The following is a 24,897-nucleotide window of genomic DNA, read 5'->3' on the forward strand; positions in this document are numbered from 1 at the left end:
ATTGAGAACATGTCCCTTCTGAATGAGAAGGGAGATGTTTCCGATGTACAACTGCAATGGCTGGTTGGGACTTTATTGGCATTGTGTATTGGTAGTCAATCAGAACTCTGGACTGCCCTACCTATGTTCGTAATTCACCCATTTGACATTTCCCACGTGTCAATTGTTGGTAGTAGATAAGTGTAATGTTTGTTCTATCCATGTATTGTCTCTTATGTGAGAGTCACAGGTTCAGCCTGGTCCCGCAAATTGCTACCAGGTGATATATCATCCACCAGTTTTTATGTTCATTTGCAGCCACATCATATTCATCTATAACGTCATATCCAATCCTCCACCAGTTTTGGGAAATTTAACATTTTTTGATCATTTGTAATCTTCATGATCCTCCAAAGGTTTGAAATTTAGATATTTATCAGACCGTATCATATTGCGAATCTCCAAATACGTGTATCTACAGTGGGTGTTTCAGGGTTTAGCCCCGTTGAGGGGTAGAAGGGCCTTAACCCCTCTGAATCAGGTTCGCAAAGAAAAAAAAAAGAGAAGCACGTATCAGGTTGTATTGATATTTTGAACCTGTCTCTAATCCTTGTCTCTCCCCTTTTTTTCATGGGATTACCCATAAGCATAACCGCCAACCTTTGAGAGAACATTTCCTGTGACCATGGGTCTCTAGATTGTCTTACCACTAGGGGTGGATTCGAGCCCAGCCAAGCCAAATAGTACGAGGCTCGAGATTATTCTACAAGGCTCGAGCTCGAATTTGGCTCAAGTCAAAAATTCATAAACTCAAGCTCGGCTCAAACTTGATTTTGAGAAAAATATTTTATAAAAATAAAAAATTATATATAAAAAATATTTTTTATTTGATATTTAAAAAATAAGAATTAATAATTATAATATTTTTTATTTTATATTATTTTCTATAATTTTAATATATATATTCTAACTGACTCGTGAGCATCACGAGCCGAGCTCTATAAGCTCGAACTTGGCTCATTTCATAATTGAATCAATGTTTTAGGCTCGAGCTCAAACTCAATTAAAATCGAATTGAACTGAACTTTTCACAAGCCGAATTTGAACAACTCATGAAAAACTCGTTTCATTACCACCCTACTTATAACCACGATTGCAAGAAATGAGTTCCAACCCTGGTGGCAATGGCACAATAGTTAGTGAATTTTATCCATTGAACCACCATCAGTATCAGTTGTTAATTGCACATCTATCCAATGTTTCAATAATTGGGATTTGTCAATAAATAAGCAATGGTTGTATCAAGAATTTGCACAATCTGTATGAAAGACGCATTGATCACTACATCATTTATACTATATAAAATATATTCTTGTCTTGATTTCAATGCAAGTCGTAATATTTAAAAATAAATATTATATATCATATATATTTAATGCTCTCTTATGCTAGCTAATGTAGTCAGATTTGTTTGTCTAACCTCAAGAATATGCCTTATCATGATAAAACGAATCCCATTCCATAAAATGATACATTGAATATAATTAATCATGATAAAATGGTAACATTCTTTTACAGGCACTAAGTTTCAGGCCAACTGACATACTCATAAGACCCATCCAAGGGTGGGAAAATCATGGAGGCCTGTAACATGAGACGAGTGATAATTATTACTGTTTCCATATTATGACAATTGAGTGAAAATACTTTGTTTATCATTTTATTTTAGGGATAATTTGACTTCAGTCCAGGGGGAAGATTCCCAATACACAGGGGATGTTATTTATGGGGTGGGAATTAATACATTTAAAAAAATTAATTAATTTATAAATTCTGAGATAGAGTGGACTGTAAAAAAGCCTTTATTTTATTTTATGAAAACCAACATCAGGGCAAGGTTAGAAGTATTGATACATATTTTACCATATTGTATGACATGTATCAATTTTTGGAATAGTCTATAGGTGAAATAAGAAGGTTTCATTTGTTTTTGGGAAATTGTCTAAAATTTACCATGAGATTTCAGCATTTCTCTTAAACTCGTCACAACTTTTCAAAATGTCTAAAACTCATCATGTCACTAACTTGACGTTAAACAGACTATTGGTGTTAATATATTATCATTTTAGCCTTCATAGAAAAATATAAAATCTATACACATATATTTTAATATTTCGACATGACAAAAAGGAAAAAAGTTCAAAAAATATTTTCAAATATAAAATACATAAAAACACAGAAACTACAAAAATTATAGAAATTGAAAACAAAATAAAAAATTATTTTCAAATTATAGAAACTGTAGAAATTGAAAAACAAAATCAGAAAATAAAAATTGTAGAAAAAACAACAAAAATTATAGAAAAACATAGAAATTGCAAATAAATAACAAAGATATAGGAAAATTTATAGATCATAGAAAATAGAAAATGTAAAAAAACAGAAATTATAAAAAAACACTAAAAATGCAAAAAAAAAAAGAAAATTGAAAACTGAAAAAGACCCCTTTCCTCTAACTTGTCACTCAAGGGTAATTTGGTCATGAAAATTATTATTTATGCTGACGTAGACACCTCTATTAAGAGGCATTAAAAGTGCACTAAAGGAAGGTGAGTTTTAGAAAATAAAAACTTACTGACATGGCGAGTTTTAGACATTTTGAAAAGTTGTGAGTTTAAAAGAAATGCTAAAAACTCATGGTGAGTTTTAGACAAGTTCCCTTTGTTTTTTGGTATTTAGGTAACATGCTTACTTGGACAAATGATCATCACGTAAAAGTTTACTTGGGTAAAGACTTCGGCCAGAGATTTAATGTTTTCAACGGATGGGTAAACAACACCCCACAAACCGACACTCTGGCTGCGTTTGGAAACGATGCAAATGGAGTGTAAATCTAGGTTCAGGGTAAATTTGGACTTTGGTTCACTTTTGCCTATGTTTGGCAACATTGCATTTATGCATTGACAAATGACAAGAAAACATGTTTCCCAATGCATATTTACATTGATAATAAGATGTAAAAGTACATCAATAAAAAAAAGTAAATTTGCATTCAAATGGGCTTTTGATAAAAAAATGCATATGCTTTATTGAAATCTGTGTTTGTGTCCATTGCATCTAAAGCCTGTTTGGTAAAAAGATAAATTTGTCAATGCAAAACTAACCCAACTTTGCAATTTGTATGAATAATTTTACACTCTACATATTTGCATTCACACTTAATTGCATCGTTTGCAAACGCAACCTCTCTAAAAAATAATCTTTCCATGAAACCCATTAATGGCACTTATGCATGATGGTGAGGTGTGGTTGGAAGGATGTCGTAATGTCTTTTGTTGTCTTTGTGCTGGCTGCAACTTGGGAGGCCGGGTTAGCATGAACCCAGCTTTAAAATGTCACGTTTATTTCGGTTAGTTTGAAGATTGGATTTCGGTTAAGGTTGAAAAGTGTGCATAGAACTTAACTTCAGGCTAGGTTAGGGTTGAGGCCTTTGCCATCCTGAACCGAACTTAGCTTCATATTTATATGTATAAATGCTATAATAATATTCAATACCAACACAAAAAAATACTACAATAAGTTAATAACATTTACTTATGCATATGTGGCAAATATGCATTCATGAATGTATGTGTGTAGTTGTATATGTACTATGCATATGTGTATGTTGTCAATTTGAAGTTTATAAACAATTTTTTTTTTTCAAAAACATGATAACGCATTTATACATATAATAATGCTAAAATTTAATCGATCAACTCCTGAGCATATTGGATTCAGGTTGGCACAAGATTGGGTTCGGGGTTCCACAGCTCAAGTTAAGTTAGGGTTGACATGGACTCAACCCGACCTACCCCAATCCAACTTTAGATGAATATATATAGTTGCATTTGGCATTCCTCTACTATATAAAAACATTTAGATGAATCTTTTCATTCCTTTACTATATAAATTTTTGTTGGCATATACATTGAAAATAGTGACAAGTGGATAAATCTATCAAAATACAAGGGGTGCTGTATCATAAATTAGAGTTTTGATAAATAAATATTTATGAGATAAGATAAAACGAAGATCTACTACAGAGAGGAAAACAAATAAAGAAACATAATGCTCAATTTGGAGAGAGTATAATTATAAATATGCACAATGCAAATATATACAAAATAATACAAAAGGCAAATCTTTTAAAGTACTCCTAAGTTTTAGGAAATCTACTTACTCACCCTTATTCAAGGTTTTTGACAATTGATTAAATCTTTCCTTGTTGTTAGCGTTTGTTAATAGAATGATGGAAACAGAATATTTTAAACTTTTCAACATGAAACATTTGAATAATTTTTTTTTTGTCTCTCTATTTTCTCCAAACTCCGAAACTAGCTACAATAGTGTCTCTCTCCATACGAATACAGTAATAGAAGGGCTAACAGAGTGAATTTTACCAATGGCCAAAGCAAAAACGTTAGCTTTGGTAGTGATGGTCCAAAGCTGCACTTTTTTTTGGTAATAAACTGATTTCATTAACAAACTGTCAAACTCCCAGAAAACAACAAGAACAAACTAAGAAAAGCAAACTACAGCAACACAACTAAGACAAACTAAACTTAAAGTAAAGATAAAAGCCATGATGGATAGACTCCTTCCATCCATAGATCTGAACAAGCACCGCGCCTTGCAATTTCATAAGCAGCTGCATTCGAGCTTCGAGGGCACCACCTGAACTTGACTTCCATACCCTCACATAACTTACCTAGATCCTCCTTTAAAAAGACCAGGTCTGCTGGGCAAAAAGAAGAGGAACCGTTGAGACAAACCTTTCCTCTTTGCTGTCTTCACTGCTTCTACTAGAGCCATGGCCTCTGCCATCAATGGAGACTCAGCTGAGAGAGAACCACCTCCAGTCCAGAAACAAAAACCAGCAGAGTCTCTTGCTATAAACCCATAAGAAGCTTTATTGGAATTTAAAAAATCTCCATCAAAGTTGATCTTCACAAAACCATCTACTGGAGGGCGCCAACAAAAAGAGGGAGGGTCCTTCTGTTGCAAGAGCAGAGATGTCTCTGCTGTCAACCTGTTCACAGCATTGATTACCAATAAAGTTTTCAAAAATACTTTTGTTTCTATCCTTCCAAATCTCCCACAAACCAGCAATCAACATATTAGTAATCTCTAAATCAGAATTTAGAAACCCTATAAACCAGTCTGTGAAGGAAAGAGAGCATGTATTACAGATTCGTTTTCTTTTTCACACCAAAGGCATAAAGGGGACTGAATAACTTTCCTTATATAAAGGTTTTCATTAACTGCTAGGCTATTGTTGCAACACCTCCAAAGAATTTTTATTTTTTCTTTTTATCTTTGGTTCCACAGGAAGACGCCAAAGTTTTTTCCAAAAGGTTTTATCCCCATTGATCCTGCCCCCATCAGGACTTGTGTCACACAAATCCTGTAATGCTAAGAAGTAGGCTGATTTCACAGTGAACTGCCCTGTTTTTGACCCAATCCATATGGGTCTATCCTCCCAATCAATAAATCATGCAAGGGAAGTCTCATTTGAATAATCTTACCAGCTGTTTTAGCAAGGAACAAATGATTCACAGCCTGACTATTCCAAGATCTGGAGTTACTATTTATAAGAGAAGAGGCAAGTTGATTTTGTCCAAGTCTTGGTTGATTCTGACGAGATTGGCTTCTATCAGGGCAAATCCGTGCCCCACACCGTTCTAACATTTTTTTGCAACCTTGCATTGGGAATATCTCCCCATGAAATAAAGCACACAAGTACAGAGATATTCTCAATGCAAGGCAGTAAAAGCTGTTAGAACGGGCTTTGCCCTGACTGAAGCCAAACTAAATTTTGACCAAATGTTTACTTGAGTGTCATTCCCCACTTTTCAAATCATACCTCTTTTTTAATACCTCTCTTCCTTTCAGAATACCTGACCACCCCCACGACTGACCCTTTCCATCAGTTGCTCTTAGGAAATGGGACCTCAAATCTGCACATTGCCAACCACAAACTCAGAAAGATATAGAACCATGTTAATGGCTTGGGTCAAGCATTTTCACCATCAATTTCCTCTATTTCTTATATCATCATAAACAATTCATTATAAGTAGTGGTTTGGCATAGATTGTAATTGTAGCTTTTGATGGTGGGAACTTGACAGACATTGGTAGGGTTGTTGTTAAAAATTCGAATATGTTGAGTTTTATTTTAAAAACTTGAAGAACATTAGATGGCATAAAAGGGTAATATTGGATTTAAAATAATGTTACATGTTGTAATAGAACGTTAATAAAACCTAATAGCAAGGAAGAATTTAGTCAATTATTATAAAACTTGATAGTATTTTAAGACAATTTCTAAATAATAGGGACAAAGTAAGTCAATTTACCAAAATTTAAAAGGAATGTTTCAAGAAATTTACAAATAATATGTAGAGTGCAAAACCTTATATTTTGTATGTATTTACAATATTGTAAATTGTAAATAAGGGTTCCTAATAAAGGTTTTCAGGGGCAAAGCTGCGAAACTGTATAGACACATGCAAGTATGCAATAAGTTAAGAGGAGGAGAATATTGAAAAACAAGGAAGAATCAGTTTTTTTCGTAATAAAAAAATAATCAATTTAAACTTATGGCCAGGGAAACCCGTCTCTCGTAATTCTGAAATTTATCATACTACCCCGCTATTTCGATCCCCCGATTCGATGCGATTGATTTGATCAGTTGATCAATAGAAATGGCTGAGAATGGTGGAGTCGCCTGCAAATGTTATTCTGAGAGGAGAAGTTATTGTTTCAGAGAAATTCGTTTCGGGTCGAGAAAGACGAGAAGAAATTTCAAAACTCTTCCTATGATTCCTTTGTTCAAGACAGGTCTCTATAGATGCGGCTCCTTTGCCGGAAGTTGCTGCATTTTGAGGTCAATAAATAATCTCTCTCATTCTCCCTCAATTTTTTGGGGCTTCTCTCTCTAAACTTCTATCTTTAGACTTTTTTTTTTTTTTAAACTTGTGTAATCAAGTTCGAGTCTCTCAAATATACGGTTAGGCTGTGTTAGTGTGGTTGAAGAACATGGAAACGGTAGTTAGATGGTAAGGCTTAAGTTGACATGCATTCAGTAAGTTCACACTGATCCAGTGTTTCAGATGAGATAAATTATGAATGCTTGATGGGTATGAATATTAACCGGTGGATATGGTCACTGAGTTGTCTTATGCAAGTTTCACCTTGTTCATACAATACAGGGACAAGTAATGTCAATTGAATAGTTTTCCTAGAAAATTATCATAGAGAGTTGCTGCTGACTCCATGGCATCAAAGGGGTCAACAATTGAAGCTTAATTGTTTTTATTGTTATTCCTTTTTTTTTTTTTAATTCTTGTTGGAACTTTTGAATAAGGAAAACCTCTTATAATTTGATTTGGCTAAAAAATTGTCGATTGTCCCTTGCTGTGGACTTTCTTTCAGATTAGTTCAAACTTTAAAGGGATGCTTTTGTTGCAGCGATTAGTTAGGGTGTTAGAGTTTGGTTATTCGAACTGAGGATAGTCTCCCCCAAGTCCTTAAACTCCTTATGTCTGGTCAATTCTTCTTCCAATTTCTTTTTGAGATTGTTTGTAAATCCTTAGCCCCACAGAAAATTAAGGCCTTTGGTGGGAAGTGGCTCATAAAAAAAAGTTAACATTTGCTTAATAACTTTTTAATTCATTATCTGGTAACCTTTTTTATTCATTTACACTTCCTTCAAATCATAAAATTGTTTTTTATTTATTGTCTAATAGCCCCATTTATATGGTCTCATTTCTTAGGTCTATATGAAGTTAGTTTGGTAGTAAGTTTGGCTTGCAGGATGCTATGTGAACTGGTCTGGTGTTCCTTCTAGAAGCAGCACTAAGTTATTATAATGATTTTATTTCTTGGCCATTATTTGTGCACATGAGAAGATAAGCATAGGCAGATTTTTATTGACAATGTTAGCCTCCCTGTCATCATTACATTTAATTATTTATCAGCAAAACTCAAACGTCCATTGGGCTTCATTGTCTTAAGTCTTCAGGGAAATTCCTTTGCAGTTCACTATTAGAGACTGACCTAATTTGGTGTTCTTTGGATCTTATTTGCCCCAGGTTTTGAGGAATTGGCACCTCCACCACAGTATTGCACTTAAATTTAACTTTGATAGGTCTTCATTGTGCAATAGTGGACCATAGGGAATATTCTCAAGGATTGAGATGATAATGTTTTATGCTCATTTCCGAGCCAAGGCCTGGGTGCTAGCTATAGGGGCTAATATTAGTTCAAACCCATGTTATGGAAAGATTGCTAGTAGGAAGGGATTCAAGCCTTGTCATTAATTGGTTGAGTGCTTTACATAGGTGGCTGTGGAAGCTTTAGAATGTGATTTGATTAGCTAAAGGGGTTGGTCTCCAGGATGACATTACACTGTCTTAGGATCCTAGATCAACTAAAAGCAGGCCTTACGAGGATTGTAAACATTTGGGAGGATAATATCCCACTGTTATTTGATAATTTCTGTGTTAGGGCTTCCTCTTACTTTTAAGAGGCACCCTCCCCCTGCTCTTTCTCTACATACACTTATTCACTTTATTTTTAGTTTTAAATAAATTCTTTTCATCATTATTGATAAAAAAAAAATATTGGTGATGGTTCTACTGGTTGGTTCCATGTTACTAATACATAGAACTTGTGCCTATACAGTGGATATAATTGTATACCTATTGAGTTGGTGCTTATACATTGGATATATTTCTACTGTGTTAAGCTCATAAATGAGTTGGTGTGGGTGGTGGGTGTACTTCAGGATTAATGTATGTGGCATCTGATTTCACCTGAAATTCGCAATATAATTAAAAGATTATATCTTTTGAATTTTTTTCCTGTATAATGAAGAACAAAGGAGAGTTTAATCTACATTTGGAATTTGATTGTGAGAAACAAGATAATTAAGAAAAGAGAGCTTAACCCATATTTGGTGAACTTAATGATTTGCAGCATGGATTACCGAGAGAAAGCTAGATCTACAATATTGGAATCAACTAAGCAGAAGCGGATCCCAATTTTTGTGATGATGCCGGTTGATGTATTTGGAATTGATACTTCTGGGCTCCCGAAGATTAGAAAGTATATGTCTTTATCCCTTTGTCTTATTCATATTTCTCATGATTAATCTCTCTCTCTCTCTCTTCTCTCCTCCTCCTCCTCCTTTCTATCAATCTGTTAGTTATTAGGACATAGAGGATAATACGGTTTACTAGCTGGCAGGCTTACTTATCTTCTATTCCATTAGTTCTGATGTATAAAGTACAATAACATTCTTGATTTTTTTCTTTCTACATTTCTTTGGTTATGACGCAGAAACATTGTATATGTTGTTCCTCTGTTGTTTCAGAATGAAGGCCTTAACTATGTCCCTAAAAGCGCTCAAGTTGGCAGGTGTTCATGGAATTGCAGTTGAAGTTTGGTGGGGCATTGTTGAGCGTTATGCCCCCTTTTCTTATAATTGGTCTCTCTATGAAGAACTTTTTAAGCTGATATCTGATTCTGGGTTTAAGTTACATATTTCCTTGTCTTTCCACTCTAGCATAGTATCATGCAATAGAAAAGGCGGTGTTAGTCTTCCACTGTGGATTATGGAGGTAAAGATATTCTAAAAAAAGAATTCTTTGTTTGATTAAGTGCAAGGTACCTTGTAGTTTACAAGAGTACAGTGTTATGTAACATTGCATGTATGGCATTCAGTATTTCTAGTTTCAGTTGAAATTGGGGAAGGGGATGTGGATTTTTGGTCCTCTACCCCTTTGTATGATCACCACTTGTACATAGGACTGCAAATGGATAGCATTTGGATACAATTGGGCTATGTTGAGATACAATAAGCAGAATCCAATCTTTGAATTTGAACTGAAGTATGACTAATTTTCATTTAGGACCACTGAGTGTGCATTTGCTTAGCATTTGGATACAATTGGGTTATGTTGAGATACAATAAACAGAATTCAATCTTTGAATTTGAACTCAAGTATGACTAATTCTCGTTTAGGACCACTGAGTGTGCATTTGCTTAGCATTTGGATACAATTGGGTTATGTTGACATACAATAAGCAGAATCCAATCTTTGAATTTGAACTGAAGTATGACTAATTCTCATTTAGGACCACTGAGTGTGCATTTGCTTAGAATTTCAAACATTCTGAATCAAACCCAAATAGCTAATTCTCTGCCTTTTAACAGTTGAATTTTTCAAAATTAAAAAAAAAGTGTAGACAGAAAAAAAGTGCATATCACAAGCACAATACCATTTTTTCTCTTCATTTTTTTTATATATATATCTTAGATGACATTTGCATCATAAACAGTAGCACCAGTAACACAGAAAACGTCCAACCTGGAACTCTGTACATCTTATGCTGAAGCTTAGCAAAAGTAATAATCAGTCCTAAAAGGTAGAAATCATCATTCCTGGTAGGCATTACTTGGCAACCTCTTCGCTTCAGAAAAATCAAACCAACTTTCCCTGATAAGACAGAACACAGATTAGTCACTGTAAAAACTCCAAAGGAAAAGATACAAAATATGGTTGCCTTTCTATCAGATATTTGAATTTAGATATAAAACTAGGGAAATAAATAAAGGTTGCCTGTCTGTAAATTTTGGGTCATGGAACTAATATGTGAGATTAAGGTTGATTTATATAAAAAAGAAGAAGTTATTGAGATCACTGTAATCTTTGAGTCTTGATCTTGCGCTAGGACTGTTGGTGTCTTTCCTTCAAAGTTTCGAATTTAGATTTCCCCAAAAGGCCCGAATAATTTAGGTTTATATTAGGTTTTAGGGACGGTGGGATAACTTATATGAGCTCTATGTTTACAACCTTGTATTTTCTTTTAAGTAAATTGCCTCTCAAATCCTAAAATTTTTAAGGGATAACAATATTATAAAAGATGTGATTGTCTTGTAAGCATATATTCACAATTACCAACACATGCACATAAGTACTCTATTTGGATATTTATTGGATTTAACAGTGAAAACTTTTAATTTGTTCCTACATTTGAAACTGAACTTAATCTTATGATGTAGATGATCATATGAATATGATATAATTGAAGCAAATCTTAGATTGTACTGTTGATAGCCATACTTCTACTTGTATAATCCTGCTCTATGTATCCTGTCCTTCTTGTATACTCTCCAGATTCCATAGATTTCCTTCACATGTTCATGGTGTGTTCAATGACTTTTATCAGTGGGCGAAAGAGAATCTAGACTTTAATTTTACCTCTCATTTATTGAATAGTTCAGCTAAAACCAAAACAACTCATATGCCGTTTTTCTTTTCAGATTGGTTATCTAAATAGGGATATTTATTATCGAGACCAAAATGGGCTCTCAAATAATGATTATCTTACACTAGGAGTGGACAGAATACCTCTATTTTGTGGCAGGACTGCCCTCCAATGCTATGAAGATTTTATGTTCAGTTTTCTAAACAAATTTCAGTCACTTATGGGACATGTAATTGAAGAAATAAGTGTCGGTCTTGGTCCTTCTGGGGAACTGAGGTACTCCTTTATGCAGCAAATTATTAATCAAGTTTGAAGCCTTAACAAGATTGTCTGATGGAATGTAACCTCCAGGTATCCTGCTCATCCATCTGGTGATAATAGATGGAGATTCCCCGGAATTGGTGAGTTCCAGTGTTATGATAAGTACATGTAAGTCCAAATTCTAATTATCTTTCTACTTTAGCTACTGACCTGATATTTGTATTTTAAATTTGAGAAATTTGTTTTCCTTGTCAGGATGGAGGACTTGAAGAGTGCTGCATGTGAGGAAGGAAAACCAGAGTGGGGAGATGATGGCCCACAAAATGCTGGATGCTACAATAGTCTTCCATCTGAGGTGCCTTTCTTTGAAGAGGGAGGAGAAAATTTTCTTTCTGATTATGGTCGCTTTTTCTTGGTGAGTATTCTTTTTTCAAAATTATGCAATTTGATCTTTACCAAACCAGCAGTTTTGCATCCCAGGCTTAATAACGTTGCATCAAATTGACACTCTACAATCCTACATGTTGGTATTAGAGCATATAGTGGGCATTCCGGTTTATGTAGTCATCATCGTTGTCATCGTCATCATCATCATCATCATCATCATCATCATCATCATCATCGTGGCCTCGTCCCAACTATACGAGGTTGGCTACATGAGTCCTGTTTCACCATTCTGTCCTGTTCAGTGCCATATTCAGTATATATGGTCTAGTATGATCTATGTTGATCAACACCTGAAGACTTGATGATTGGAGGTGTCTGGACACATCACTCTTGCACTGCTTTGTTTGATTATATAGAGTAGGCTCCCTAAAACTCATATTAATGATGGAAAGTGATTTTATTATTTATTTAGAGAATGAGCTATAATTATTTAATCATATCTAATTCCATAAATTTCCTTGTAGACATTGCATTTTTCCTTTAAAACTATATTTAGAGTTAAGATAGGCTCAACACCCCCTGCAGAAAATAAAGTTCTAAAAACAACCGGAAGAGATAAAAAATTAAAGGGGAGAGATAAGGGGGCTTGTCTCTCTCCCACTTTCTCTTGTACACTGTCTTTTAAATTCAATGAAGTTAACAGTTATTCATCAAAAAAAAAAAAAAACTTCACATGTCATTTTTATCGAATGATGTTCTCTGTGTGTGTGCTGTATTTTTTATATAAGTAAACAAATGAATAATGTTTAGGATGACCATTTTGCTATAGCTTTGGGGATGTATCCAGTGTACTGACCTGATATTCAGTCCTAAATGAATAATGTTTAGGATGACCAGCTATCTGGAGTTTCGGGAAGGGTAGACTGGATAGAGTCCTGGCCTTTGGCATTTTTTGCACAAAGTGGCCACTCTCAGACTCGAACCTGCATTCTCAGACTTGCCAGCCTGTGATTTCACCATTATACTAAAGTAATGGTACCTTTAGATGCTTTTAGCATAACACATGCAATCTACATAAGATTTAAGAATGCATCTTGGAGAGCAGATTGTGGAAATGCACAAATTTACTATATGTTATGCTTACAGATCCATTGCATATTATCTGATAGAGCAGGATTATGTATAGCAGAAAAGGATATTTCCTTGATCATGTTGCAAGAATTTGACTTTGTCAACAAGTGTAAGAAACATTCTTATGGCGATATTATCTCATTGCAGGAATGGTACAGTGGGAAGTTGATCTCCCATGCAGATGCTATTCTTGCAAAGGCTGCAAACATGTTAAGGAGATATCGAAACAATGGACCAAATTCTGTTTTGTTAGTGGCTAAAATTGGTGGCATATACTGGTGGTACCAGATGGATTCACACCCAGCAGAACTTACAGCTGGTTACTACAACACTTCTCTCAGGGATGGGTATGACCCATTGGCTTCAATGCTGTCTCGTTATGGAGCTGCTTTGCATGTTTCGTAAGTTTCTTTCCACAGGGTTCATTTTCTTTATATTAGTTGTATACCTGGTAATTTGACTTTTGAGTCTAAATTCCTAAGAAGAGTTACTTCTATGATAGACCATAATAAGGGCTGTTTACAATGTCTTTTGCCATTTGTAACATGTAAGGTTGTAAGATGAAGCAGATGGCCCATAAAAAAACACCATGGCAGTCCCATACCCAATCAGTTGTGGCTGGATCAAGTCTGAAGGCTGAATACAGAATCATGGCTCATGGGACTTGTGAACTTTTTTGGTTGAAGACACTATTTCAGGAACTTCATTGCCTTATAGAAGGTTTTGTGAACCTTTACTGTGATAACAAGACAACTCTTAGTATTGCTCACAAGTCACAATCCAGTAAAACATGATAGGACCAAACATATTGAAGTAGATCGACAGTTCATTTATGAGAAGGTTGCGTCAAAAGTTATCTGCTTACCTTTTGTTAAAACAAATGAATAACTAGCTGGTGCCTTTGATAACTATGTTGCCTGGATATGGCAAGGACATTGCTGGATGTGGTATTGTACTATTGTATACCAAGTTTACACTAAAAATTGAAGTATCCAACAAGATATAACACCCTTGTACAGGTATCCAGATGTCATAGATTTATAAAGCTGTTAAAAAAATCTTAATTGTTTAATATTCTTAGCAAGTTGGACATGTGTGGTATATTGGTATCTATTTACCAGTTTGAAGGAGAGAGTTGTCTGATGTATTAGGACTGTAAGACCTTGTTTGCGAATTGTATTTTCAAGGGAAATATGGTCTGTTGATATATCTCATTCTTTTGAAATAAAAGAAAGAAATAGGGTATTAGGTAGCTTATTCTCTTCTCCCCCAACTTTTATTTGTCTATACACTTGATTGCTACTTCTTTCTCTTCAATCCTTACCTGACTAGTGGATTTAAGTGAAAATTTTGATTAATAAGATGATCTCAAACCATCCAATATATGCAATATATAGGAGATCAGGATTTGAAAATAAGATGTTGGCTATCTGAAAGAAAATTTATTAGATTGGGGTGGCTATGCTTATCTGATTTCTGAACTCTATCAAATGGTGGGACCAGTCATCTTGTATGTACACCAGATATTCCTGTGTGCTATTTCTGTTCATATATTTTTATTAGCATCTAGACAAGGTTCCCTAGAAAATCTTCATATATTGGGTACTATTTACTCAAACTTTTGCAGATATTCTCAGTTTATTCAATTCTTGCTTGCAGCTGCTTAGAAATGATTGACAGTGAAACTCCATCTGCTTATCTCTGCAGCCCTGAAGGTTTGCTCCAGCAGGTAAGTGTGCATTCTAACTTAGTTAAATTGCTTTCTTGTTTAACTATGGTCAGTTTGTATTTTTAGTCGCTCATGTACTTGCTCAAGCATGTGGTTTAGTGGATGAGGGTTTCATCTAATGACCTTGTTCTTTGATCATCATCTTTACTTGTAACATTAAAGATGTGAATCAGTCTTCTAATATCAGATTTAAAATCAGTAATTAACAGTGCAAATCAGATCTGAATAATAGTGCAAGAGCTGTGTATGTCGAAGAGAAGAGGTAAGAGAAGAAGAAGTCAAATAATTCACCCTTCTCCTCTAACCCTATTTTATTAATCTCTAATAATTAATGATGACAAGTATGCCCTTAAGTGGGCGGCCAGCTTGGCAATTACATAAAGAAAATAAAACAAGAACAAATAACAGGCCCATTAAGTGAGGCCCATCAACATAAAATAAAAGATAAAAAAATAAAGGATATCACACAAGCAGCTGTTAGGGCCCATTCGGCCCAGTTTCTTTACACTCCCCCTCAAGCTGAGCATAGATGTCAATCATGCCCAGCTTGCTTATGTAGTGTGTCAATTTCCCTTTGGGAACTCCCTTGGTCAAGATATCAACCAATTGCTCTTCTGATGTGATAAATGGCAAACAAACTTCTCCTGAAGAGACTCTTTCCCTTATGAAATGCCTATCAACCTCAATGTGCTTAGTTCTGTCATGTTGAACAGGATTATGAGCAATGTTGATAGCAGCTTGGTTGTCACAATAGAGCATCATTGGTTTCTCGTAGTCCACCCCCAATTCCTCTAGAAGGGATTGTAGCCATAGTAGTTCTGACACACCATGAGCCATTGCCCTGTATTCTGCTTCAGCTGAGGATCTAGCAACTACTGATTGTTTCTTACTTCTCCAAGACACAATATTCCCAGCAACCAGAGCACAATAACCAGAGGTGGACCTTCTGTCATCAATACATCCTGCCCAATCTGCATCAGTAAAGGTTTCCAGCTTCATGTGACCATGCTTAGCAAATAGAATACCTTTCCCTGGAGTACCTTTTAAGTAGCACCGAACCCTTTCTGCATCAGCTAGATGAGTATTTCTGGGAGAATTCATAAACTGACTAATAACACTTACTGCATAGGAAATATCTGGCTGAGTCATGCAAAGGTATAACAACCTCCCAAGCAGTCTCTGAAACACTCCCTTATCAGATAAAGGCTCACCATCTGTGGTAGAAAGCTTATGATTAGGATCAATGGGAGTGGAGATAGGCTTAGCTCCAAGTTTACCCGTTTCAGCAAGAAGATCAAGGACATATTTGCGCTGAGATATGAAGATACCATCCTTAGACCGAGCAACTTCAATACCCAAGAAATACCGAAGATCTCCCAAGTCTTTGATTTCAAATTCAGAGTTGAGAAATCCTTTTAGTTTACTGGCCTCTTCAATGTCATTACCCGTGACCACAATATCATCAACATAAACAATCAAAAAGGTCACCAGAGTGTTATTTTTCTTCAAGAACAATATATGATCAGATTGTGTTTGAATGTAGCCAAAGGAGACAAGAACAGCCCGAAATCTCTCAAACCAAGCCCGAGGAGATTGTTTGAGACCATAAATGGATTTGTGTAGTTTACACACCTTGCCTTTCATTTTTTTCCCATACACCCCTAGAGGTAGAGACATATAGACTTCTTCATGTAGATCTCCATTCAAGAAAGCATTTTTAACATCAAACTGGTGTAGGGGCCAGTCAAAGGTAGCTGCTAGAGAAAGCAAAACCCGAACTGAAGTCATCTTTGCTACAGGAGCAAAGGTCTCAAGATTGTCAATGCCATACATTTGGGTGTAGCCCTTGGCAACTGTTGAAGTTTGACCTGCCATAGAATTCTGTCTTGTTCGTTGACTGTAGAGTAAAGTAGACAGCAAGAAGTAGGAGAGGAAAGAAGAAAAGAGAGAAGAGAGAAAAGAGAGAAAGGCTGGTTCGAATTAGGGAAAAAGTCAATCCCTTGATTCGGCCAGACCTATTATTATATTATTGACTTATTGAAAAAGACTTGAGTGCCCTTCTTTAAGTAAGAGGCACTCGAACTAACATAACAGTACACATCAGCATTCTCAACAAGTACAAAGACTGAAATACCCCTTCACTAACACCACTAACACTCCCCCTCAAGCTGGTGAGTATATATCATATAATCCCAGCTTGTTACATATGTAGTCCACTCTCCCCCGACTCAAGCCTTTTGTAAACAAGTCTGCCCACTGGTTTCCCGTACTAACATATGCAGTTTCTATCACCCCATTCAGCACCTTCTCTCTCACAAAATGACAGTCAACTTCGATGTGCTTGGTTCTTTCATGAAACACTGGATTGGAAGAGATATGAACCGCTGCCTGATTGTCACAGTAGAGCTTCATTGGAGTACTGATGTCATATCCTATCTCCTGTAGAAGGTTCCTCAGCCACACTAGTTCACAAGCAGTATGTGCCATGGCCCTATATTCCGCTTCTGCACTGCTTCTTGCCACAACTGTTTGCTTCTTACTTTTCCATGTTACCAGGTTACCCCCCAGAAAGGTGCAATAGCCTGTGGTAGATCGTCTATCAGACATAGAACCTGCCCAATCAGCATCGGTGTATCCTTCTACTACCAGTTTTCCACCACTTCTGTACAGCAAACCACGACCAGGAGCTCCTTTCAGATACCTCACAATCCTTAGCACTGCATTCCAATGTGGGACCAAAGGTTTCTGCATGAACTGACTCACCACACTAACCGCAAATGAAATATCTGGCCGAGTAATGGTTAGATAGTTTAGTTTGCCTACAAGTCGTCGGTATCTGCCAGGCTCTTCAAACACTTCACCTATATCACTGCTCAGCCTCGTATTTGTTTCCATAGGTGTCTCAGCCGGTTTAGTACCCAACAATCCTGTTTCTTCCAGTAAATCAAGCACATATTTCCTCTGGCACAAATTAATGCCATGCTTAGATCTTGCTACCTCTATGCCCAAAAAGTATTTCAACTTGCCAAGGTCCTTTGTCTGAAAGTGTTCCTGTAGGAATGCCTTCAATCTGTCAATGCCCATTTTATCATTCCCAGTCACAACGATATCATCCACATACACCACCAATATTATTTTACCTGCCGAAGAGTCAAGACTGAAGACAGAGTGATCAACTTGGCACTGTTTCAGACCAAACTTCTTGACCACCTCACTGAACCTACCAAACCATGCTCGAGGGGACTGTTTAAGTCCATAAATAGCCTTCTTAAGTCTACATACCTTACCATCCTCCCCCTGAGCAACAAACCCAGGTGGTTGCTCCATGTAGACCTCCTCGAGCAAATCCCCATGCAAAAAGGCATTTTTGATATCGAGCTGATGGAGAGGCCAACCAGACATAGCTGCAAGAGAGATGACGACACGAACTGACCCTATCTTAGCAACCGGGGAGAACGTCTCCGTGTAGTCAATGCCATAGGTTTGGGAGTACCCTTTGGCAACCAGCCGCGCCTTCAGGCGCTCAACACGACCATCTGGCAAGTACTTAACACTATACACCCACTTACAACCGACAGCCTGCTTCCCAGGAGGAAGAGCGGTGAGATCCCAAGTGTGATTATGATGCAAAGCAGAGAGCTCTTCTTCCATAGCACGGCACCACTCTGGAGAGGTAAGGGCTTCCTGGACATCCTTAGGAACAACCACGGAGGATAACAAAGATATGAACTGGCGATGGGAAGCGGAGAGGTGGGTAAGTGAAACAAAATTGGAAATAGGGTGAAGGGTGCAAGTACGCTTACCTTTCCGTAAGGCAATAGGAAGATCTAGGTCGGAGGCTGGTGTCGAAGCTGGAGCGGGATCTGTCGACGGTGATGAAGCTGGAGGAGCTGCAGCCGGTACACGTGGGCGATGTGTATACACGTGACGGATAGGTGGACGGTCAACCAATGGTGGCACCGGAGGCAAGGACGTAGGCATGACTGGAACCAAAGGAGGTGGATCAGCCACAGGAAGAGGAAGAGGAGGTGGTGATGTGGGGGAAGCAGCAGCACCGGACCCCACGAAGAACGGAGTAGACTCAAAGAATGTAACATCAGCACATACCAAGGAACGACGAGAACTAGGATGATAACACTTGTACCCTTTCTGAGTTCGGGAATAACCAAGGAAGATACACTTCATGGAACGTGCATCTAACTTGTCAGTCCCGGGACTCAGATTATGAACGAAGCAGACACACCCAAATACCCGAGGAGAAAGCGGAAACGGAGACATGTTGGGGAATAAGACACTAAAAGGAGAACGACCATCAAGGATAGACGTGGGCATCCGATTAATTAAGAAACAAGAGGTGAGCATTGCATCGCTCCAAAAAGTTTTGGGAACATTCATGTGGTGCATGAGGGAGCGTGCCGTTTCTACAAGATGGCGGTTCTTTCTCTCAGCAACCCCATTTTGTTGCGGAGTATAGGTACATGAAGTTTGGTGTATAATGCCATGTTGGTCCAAGTATTCTCGAAAAGATGAAGACAAGTATTCACGACCATTATCAGAACGGAAAATTTTGATGTGAACACCAAATTGATTGCGGATCTCAGCATAAAATTTCTGGAAGATGGAAAATAATTCACTTCTTTCTTTCATTAAATAGAGCCACGTCATTCTCGAACAGTCATCAACAAAAATAACAAAATATCGGTATCCATTATATGACATCACTTTATAAGGACCCCAAACATCTGAATGAATTAAAGAAAAAAGACTCGACACACGGTTATCGACCCTAGAACGAAAGGGAACACGATGGTGTTTCCCAAATTGACAAGACTCACAATCTAAAATAGAAAGTTGACTCAATGAAGGGACTAAGGACTGCAACACTTTCAGCGAAGGATGACCAAATCTACAGTGCCACTGGAGAGGAGAAATGGATGACTGAAGAGCCGTTGACGTTCGTCCACCACCATCAAGATAATACAGTCCACCGGCTTCATGCCCTCCACCAATCTTCATCCCCGTCTTGAGATCCTGAAAAACACACATAGAAGGGTAAAAAGTGATGGAGCACTTAAGTGACTTGGTCAGCTTACTAACAGACATAAGATTAAATGGAAGCTTAGGTACATATAAAACAGAGGATAGGGATACAGGGTCTAGGTCAACATTACCAACACCACAGATAGATGACGTGGAGCCATTAGCAAGGGTAACAGATTGTGATGTTGAGCAATGAGTGAGAGATGAAAACACACCTGGAGTTCCCGTCATGTGATCGGAGGCTCCAGAGTCAATAATCCAGGGGTTGGGTGTGGATGCCAAACAAGCCATACCTGAGTGTGCAAAGGAAGCTGTGTTCTGCTGCGACTTGGATTGAACAAACCTCTCATACTCATCACGAGGAACACTCACCATCTCCTTGCCTGGACCATCTGAGGGAGTAGAAGGCATCGGGTCAGCTGACCGTTTCTCCTGTGTAGGGCTGAAACTGGTGTCACTAGTCATGGCATGGTTGGCCCACGTCGAGGGAGGACCATGTAAGTCATAGCAGTAGTTAATGGTATGTCCATCCAAACCACAGTGAGTACACTTCCGTGGACCCGAGCCACGTCCTCTACCACGAGCTCCCCCTGAATCTCTGCCTCCAGTACGACCACCACCACGGATATGTGTAGATCCACCACTACCACTCCTGCCAGGCTGGGTTCCTCGAGTCCCACTTCTGCCACCTCGGCCTCTTGACACTGCAAATGCTGATTTATCGGAGACATTAGAGTCCATAGATCCAATGGAAGCCCTCCGAAGACGAGCAAACACCTCCTCTAAAGATGGAAGAGCAGATCCCCCTAGTATCTGGGCTCGTACTGGTTCATACTCAGACTTCAGCCCCACCAGAAACCGTGTTACATCAAGCTGCTCTCGCTGTTGCTGTTGAACTTTGACATCTGAAGTGAGAGGATGATAGACATTTAACTCATTACGGATATTCCTCACATTGGCATAGTACTCCTCAAGGCTCTGATTTCCCTGTTGCAGATTGAAGTATTCCTGATACAGTTGATATACCCTAGTGGTATTATCCTGACCTGAATACAGTTTCTTGGCATGATCCCACACCTCTTTGGCTGTGTCAAGAAACATGAAGTTCACACTGATTTTGGGTTCCATACTGTTCCACAACCATGTAATGATCTGTGCATCTTCCTGTTCCCAGTCTTCATACTCCTGAGAATTAGCGGGGGGTTTCTCCTCTCTTATATGCTTCACTTTCTTCTTCGCCTTCAGAAAAACCTCTACAGACTTGGCCCAAGGGACATAATTCTCTCCATTCAGTTTAATGGAGGTCATTTGGACATTCAGGTAGTCAGTAGATATCATGACACTAGGTTTACTATCACTGTTATCTGCCATTGCCGAACTCCCTTAATTCTGAGCACTGAATTAGGAGCACTACACACTGCACACTACACACAGACACTTCATCGAAATCTGCACACTGATTTCAACAGCTGAGAACTGCAACACCACAAACCCTACTCACCGAAGTCTGCACACTGATTTCAGCGATATCAAAAGCTGAAAACCACACTTGTAACACCACCAACATTAATCCACAACTATAGGAAGCTTCACCATTAAGTAGACACTATTGCCATTCGAATCACACACAAACCAGAATAAACCCTAGCATAAACCCTAGCATACTGCAATCTGAGAACCCATCATGCGAACTGTACTACACCTCTCATGTATTCCATAAAAAAAAAATATATAAAAAAACTTTACCTCATCGCCTGAAGGCCAACCATACGAAGGGCTGAGACACCACTGCACCACACGTACCAGCCCTAACTAGGGCTTAGAAACCACAGCAACCAATCACCAACGACACAATCGGAGGCATAGAGACCTCCTAGGGAAGAGGGCGATCACTCCTTTTCAGCCCTTTTCCCAGTCTCCAACTCACAACTGAGAACCCCAAGTGAAACCCTAATTCGAATGCGCAGAAGGCAGAATTCTAGCAAGTCTGATTTGGTGAACCTAGCTCTGATACCATGTTGAAGTTTGACCTGCCATAGAATTCTGTCTTGTTCGTTGACTGTAGAGTAAAGTAGACAGCAAGAAGTAGGAGAGGAAAGAAGAAAAGAGAGAAGAGAGAAAAGAGAGAAAGGCTGGTTCGAATTAGGGAAAAAGTCAATCCCTTGATTCGGCCAGACCTATTATTATATTATTGACTTATTGAAAAAGACTTGAGTGCCCTTCTTTAAGTAAGAGGCACTCGAACTAACATAACAGTACACATCAGCATTCTCAACAAGTACAAAGACTGAAATACCCCTTCACTAACACCACTAACAGCAACCAACCTAGCCTTATACCTCTCAACCGAGCCATCAGAGTGATATTTAATGGTAAACACCCATTTACACCCCACTGGTTCCTTCCCTTCCGACAAGTCCACAATATCCCAGGTATGGTTCTTATATAATGCTTCAAGTTCAGTCGTCATAGCATCCCTCCATTCAGGTTGAGATAATGCTTCCGGTACAGACCTGGGTATCACATGTGAAGAAACAGAAGCAAGAAAGGAGTAGTAGGAAGGAGAGAGAAGGCTGTAAGATAAATGTTTGGAGATGCAATGGGCTGTACACTTCCGCTTGCCCTTGCGAAGAGCAATAGGAAGGTCAAGGTTAGGGACGGTCGAAGCTGGGTCGGTAGAGGGCTGACCTGTTTCCTCAGGAACTATGGGAGTGGCAAGATGCTCTTCTGAAGGAGTGGAAACAACCTGCGTATGTCTGAATCTCCGCCTTTGGTAACACCTTTGGAGAGTAGGAGCAGGAGCAGGAGCAAGAGGAGGATCAGGGGTGGGTCCAGTGGAAGAGGTGGACACCCCATGATCAGACTCACAAGGGATGGGAAGAGGAACAACTGGAGACATAGCAAAGGGTTCATCAGATGTCTCCCCCTCAGGAGGAATACTAAAGAAAGGAGTCAACTCTGCAAAGGTGACATCCCGAGATACAAAGCGGGTGCCACGAACTGGATCAAAACAACAATAACCCTTTTGTGTAGAGGCATATCTCAGAAACACACACTTATGAGCCTTAGGTTCAAATTTATGCCTTTGGTGACTATGAATATGCACATAACAAGTACTCCCAAAGACACGGAGAGGGAGAGAAAAGAGATCCTCATCCGGGAAGAGAAGACTAAAGGGGGTTTTAAAGCCAAGAACTTTGAAGGGCATATGGTTGATTAGGTAGGTAGCAGTATGAACAGCATCTCCCCAAAACCTTACAAGAACATGGGATGCAAATAAAAGGGATCTGGCAACCTCAACCACATGTCTATTCTTTCTTTCCGCCATCCCGTTTTGTTGTGGAGTGTAGGAACAAGAACTTTGATGAATAACCCCAAAAGTTTCAAGATAGGTGGAGAGGGTTTTTTCAAAATACTCCTTAGCATTGTTAGAACGGAATATTTTGATACGGGTATTAAACTGGGTGAGGATGAGTTCATGAAAAATTTTCACAATAATTGGTACTTCATCCCGGGATTTCATGAAATAAATCCAAGTATAACGAGAATAGTCATCAATAAAAAGGACAAAATACCTGTAGCCCCCCATGGTTGGCATGTGATATGGTCCCCACACATCAGAGTGAACAATATGGAAAGGAGAAACAAATCTTTTATTACTGATTGAATAGGAATGTCTACAATGCTTTGCTAGCTCACATGACTCACAATGAAGACTAGATAAAGACACTCCTTTAAACATATATGGGAACAGATGACTTAAAGCAGAAAAAGACAAATGACCAAATCGAAAATGACATAACAAAATCTTGTTAACAGACTTTGACACAACTGACTCTAAAGCAACTCCATGAGGTGGTCCCAAGGCTTGATCTGGTGTGTCTAGCAGGTATATTCCGTTCGCCAAATGGCCACTCCTAATCGTCCTCTGAGACTGCAGGTCCTGAAAAACACAATGAGTGGGAAAGAAGGTTATGCTGCAGTTCATGGACTTTGTTAAGCTACTAACAGATAAAAGGTTTGTGTTAAGCTTAGGAACATGGAGAACAGAAGATAAGAACAGGGTGTCAGAGGTCTTTATATCTCCTTTACCAGAGATGGGGGCAAGTGACCCATCGACAAGGGATATTTTCTCTTTCCCAGAGAGGAGATGATATGAACAAAAAATGTTAGATAGGCTGGTCATATGGTCTGATGCACCGGAATCTATAATCCAAGGGAGTTTATGATTACCTGAAACTGAAGCATGATTTGCTGAGGCATATGTACCTGAGTGAGCAAAAGCCAATGAAGAGGATGTACTGTTAGAAGGGTGGGCTGAAGAAACTGTAGCTTCTAGATGATTTAGGAGCCTCCCATACTTCTCAAAGTCTAACTTCATTGCAGCCAACTACTCAATGGTTGATGTTTTCTCACTCTCCTTACTTCCCCCTTCAGGTATTGTAGCAGCATTAGCAGTCTTGAGTTTTCCCGCTTGACTGCCCTTCTTAAGATTGTTCTTAAACCTCTCAGGGAGTAGTCCAGGGTGAAGTTTCCAGCAGGTGTCCTTGGTATGCCGTGGTTTCTTGCAATATTCACACACCTGCTCCCCCTTTTCAGTAGGCCGCTTAGATTTCATTCCCGCATGTGCAAAGTGTTCTGTAGGTGGATTCTGCAACTGAACTTGTCGTCTACTTTCCTCACTACTTATCATGGCATATGCCTGTGATAGAGTAACCTCATCTCTGGCCAAAATATTCTGTCTGATAATATCAAACTCTAGGTTGAGTCCAGTGAGAAACTCGAATACCCTATTTCTCTCCACCAGCTTTCTGTACATTTCAGCATCCTTTTTACTCTCCCATACCCTAGTTTCCATAACATCAATTTCCTGCCATAGGGATTTTAGGATAGAGTAGTAGATTGCTACACTCTTCTCCCCCTGTCTCAGGTTCTTCACATCACTTTTCAATTTGTACGCTCGGGCTACATTCAGTTTCTGTGAATAAGTCTCAGTTACACTGTCCCATATCTCCTTAGTAGAAGACATCTAGAGATAGTGCTGGCTTATATGA

The 24,897-nt window shown here is 38.4% G+C and overlaps 1 protein-coding gene and 1 long non-coding RNA gene across 8 annotated transcripts in view; one reads left to right on the forward strand and one right to left on the reverse strand.

The window, feature by feature from the left end:
- Positions 1 to 4,176: 4,176 nt before the first annotated feature.
- LOC148803997 (uncharacterized) lies at positions 4,177 to 6,803 on the reverse strand. Its single transcript, XR_016080405.1, has 3 exons — positions 6,669 to 6,803; positions 5,885 to 5,978; positions 4,177 to 5,050 (listed from the first exon to the last, which is right to left on the reverse strand). It is a non-coding gene; the product is annotated as an uncharacterized LOC148803997 (long non-coding RNA).
- BAM4 (beta-amylase 4) overlaps positions 6,456 to 24,897 on the forward strand; it is a 42,918-nt gene continuing 24,476 nt past the window's right edge. For 2 of the 7 annotated variants that reach the window (XR_016080402.1, XR_016080401.1), the window contains exons 1-8: positions 6,468 to 6,907; positions 9,001 to 9,129; positions 9,398 to 9,644; positions 11,351 to 11,571; positions 11,647 to 11,724; positions 11,812 to 11,971; positions 13,222 to 13,475; positions 14,734 to 14,803. Coding sequence is in view for 3 of the 7 variants with exons in the window: in XM_088894723.1 (XP_088750849.1) it covers positions 6,726 to 6,907; positions 9,001 to 9,129; positions 9,398 to 9,644; positions 11,351 to 11,571; positions 11,647 to 11,724; positions 11,812 to 11,971; positions 13,222 to 13,475; positions 14,734 to 14,803 (1,341 nt within the window). In the remaining 4 variants the exon portion in view is untranslated. Of the gene's footprint in view, positions 6,908 to 9,000; positions 9,130 to 9,397; positions 9,645 to 11,350; positions 11,572 to 11,646; positions 11,725 to 11,811; positions 11,972 to 13,221; positions 13,476 to 14,733; positions 14,804 to 24,897 lie in introns of all 7 variants that reach the window. The other 5 variants (XR_016080403.1, XR_016080404.1, XM_088894724.1 and 2 more) reach the window with 5 other exon arrangements.

Source organism: Nelumbo nucifera, chromosome 1, assembly GCF_055504915.1.
Source record: "Nelumbo nucifera cultivar China Antique chromosome 1, China Antique-T2T, whole genome shotgun sequence".
NCBI classification, from domain to species: domain Eukaryota; kingdom Viridiplantae; phylum Streptophyta; class Magnoliopsida; order Proteales; family Nelumbonaceae; genus Nelumbo; species Nelumbo nucifera.